This window comes from Uranotaenia lowii, chromosome 3, assembly GCF_029784155.1.
Source record: "Uranotaenia lowii strain MFRU-FL chromosome 3, ASM2978415v1, whole genome shotgun sequence".
Classification (NCBI taxonomy): domain Eukaryota; kingdom Metazoa; phylum Arthropoda; class Insecta; order Diptera; family Culicidae; genus Uranotaenia; species Uranotaenia lowii.
In genome coordinates this window covers 362,990,880-362,992,550 of record NC_073693.1, presented here as the reverse complement: position 1 = coordinate 362,992,550, position 1,671 = coordinate 362,990,880, and the positions used below count along the sequence as shown (strand labels likewise).

General features: G+C 36.8%; 1 protein-coding gene across 1 annotated transcript; it reads right to left on the bottom strand.

Moving 5' to 3' along the window:
- Positions 1–735: 735 nt before the first annotated feature.
- On the bottom strand, positions 736–1,671 carry LOC129758757 (uncharacterized). The gene is made up of 4 exons (XM_055756363.1): positions 1,558–1,671; positions 1,317–1,481; positions 1,091–1,243; positions 736–1,021 (listed from the first exon to the last, which is right to left on the bottom strand). Exons 1-4 carry the CDS (start codon positions 1,609–1,611, stop codon positions 857–859), a joined length of 537 nt encoding a protein of 178 aa, XP_055612338.1. The 5' UTR covers positions 1,612–1,671; the 3' UTR covers positions 736–856.

The window sequence follows — 1,671 nt, the reverse complement described above, 5'->3', positions numbered from 1 at the left end:
TTTTTATAAACTAAAAATTCGGAATCGTAAGAAGAACTGCTAGAGTTCTCAGCAAAACATTCAGCAAGTGTATTGGCTATTTTCAAAGGATCATCAGTAAGTCCTTCAGTGGTTTCTATGATCGTTATTTTGGATGTTTTATTGCTTCCCCGAAGCGCTCGAATACGCCCCCACATTTCGCAAGGCGGTGTGTCAGAATTGAAAGTTGAAGTATAAGTTTCCCATGATTCTTTTTTTGCGTTCCACACTATTTTACGTGACTCGGATCTAGCTTTTTTAAATTCTTCGAGAAAACTAGCATATTCAGGATGATCTTTTCCAATATTCCTAAGAGCCCGAAGAGCTTTTCTTCTTCACTTAATAGCGGAGTAAACTGTTTCTGACCACCAAGGAACTCTTTTCTTAGGAGGGATTTCTGAAGTTCGAGGAATAGATTGGTGGGCTGCATCAAATATAATACTACTTATTTCTTCTATTGTCGCTGAGCCCCCTGCTGGAAGATTTTCGTCAATTACTCTTTCGAAAGTATTCCAATCTGCTGCTTTTGTAACCCAATTAGAACGTCTATTTATACTGTTTATATTTTCATTATCAATGGAGATCACTATAGGAAAATGATCACTTTCATATAGATCGTCTAAAACTTTCCATGAAAAATCAATTATTTTTTCACCTTACTATAGAATTGATTAGACAACGTTTCTTCAAATTTCTTAATTTTGAAGAAAATGTTCAAACTTTTCATACATTTATTTGGAAATCAAATTGAAATTTAATCAACTTTAAACAACATTTTTCTAAATTTCTAATTTATATTGAGACTGAAAAATTTCTCGATAATTTATTTTTTCAACCTTCAAGGGCTTTCCTGAACAGTAACTTCCATCATTTTGCACTCCGACTCCGGAATTCCTCCCCTGGGGGTGGTCATTTCGTTGTAGAATCGCCATTCGCCGAGGAAGTGCGGAGGAATTGTTTCCCACACTTTTCCGATCAGCAGCTTGTCCAATACGATCTCTTGCTGAAAGTTGTTTACCAGACATGATTTTTGTTCACATGATTTCAAAACACTGAGTTTAATTTCTCTTACCCCAGCTTTGAAAGGGCACGATGGCATATCTTTCGTTAGATTGTACCACGGCTCCCAGGGATGCTTCATGGCTGCGCAGAAATCCGGAACTACTCTACTTAGGACTCCCCGGTTCCATGTGCCACGTTCCAGTTTTTTGGTGTAGTAATACATCTAAAAAAAAATAACCAAAAAAATACCATACAAAATACAAAATATTCTGAGGCTTTTATAAGGCAACGAATACCTTCAAGGGAGCGTTCAAGGCCTTAGTAATTCGAACCTTGCCATCGGCAATTATTGAATCATCCTCTCGGCGCATTATTTCTAACTGGCTTAAATCCATCGAAAACATCGGCATTCCATTGTCACATTTCTCGAATTCTTCGTGTGGATCAATTATAACTTTACTCTATCGAGGACGGGGTAAAATTGCAAACAAAATTTTATTAAAAGTTGTAGAATTGCCTCATTTTAAGGTATCTTACCGTTCCAAAATGAATGCTTATTGCCAGAGCTAGGAGAAATTGAATAAAATCCATTGCGACCGAGTTTGATTCAACAGAAAACTATTGCTAACACCCTCTCACGTGTGGTTTTAT

What these genes read in the sequence shown, in the direction of transcription:
- LOC129758757 (XM_055756363.1), bottom strand. Translation starts at nt 1,611, where the DNA reads ATGGATTTTATTCAATTTCTCCTAGCTCTGGCAATAAGCATTCATTTT. An exon ending in TAAGCATTCATTTTGGAACG is followed by an intron (nt 1,482 to 1,557) that starts GTAAGATACCTT and finishes CGTCCTCGATAG; the next exon opens with AGTAAAGTTATAATTGATCC. An exon ending in CCTTGAACGCTCCCTTGAAG is followed by an intron (nt 1,244 to 1,316) that starts GTATTCGTTGCC and finishes ATTTTTTTTTAG; the next exon opens with ATGTATTACTACACCAAAAA.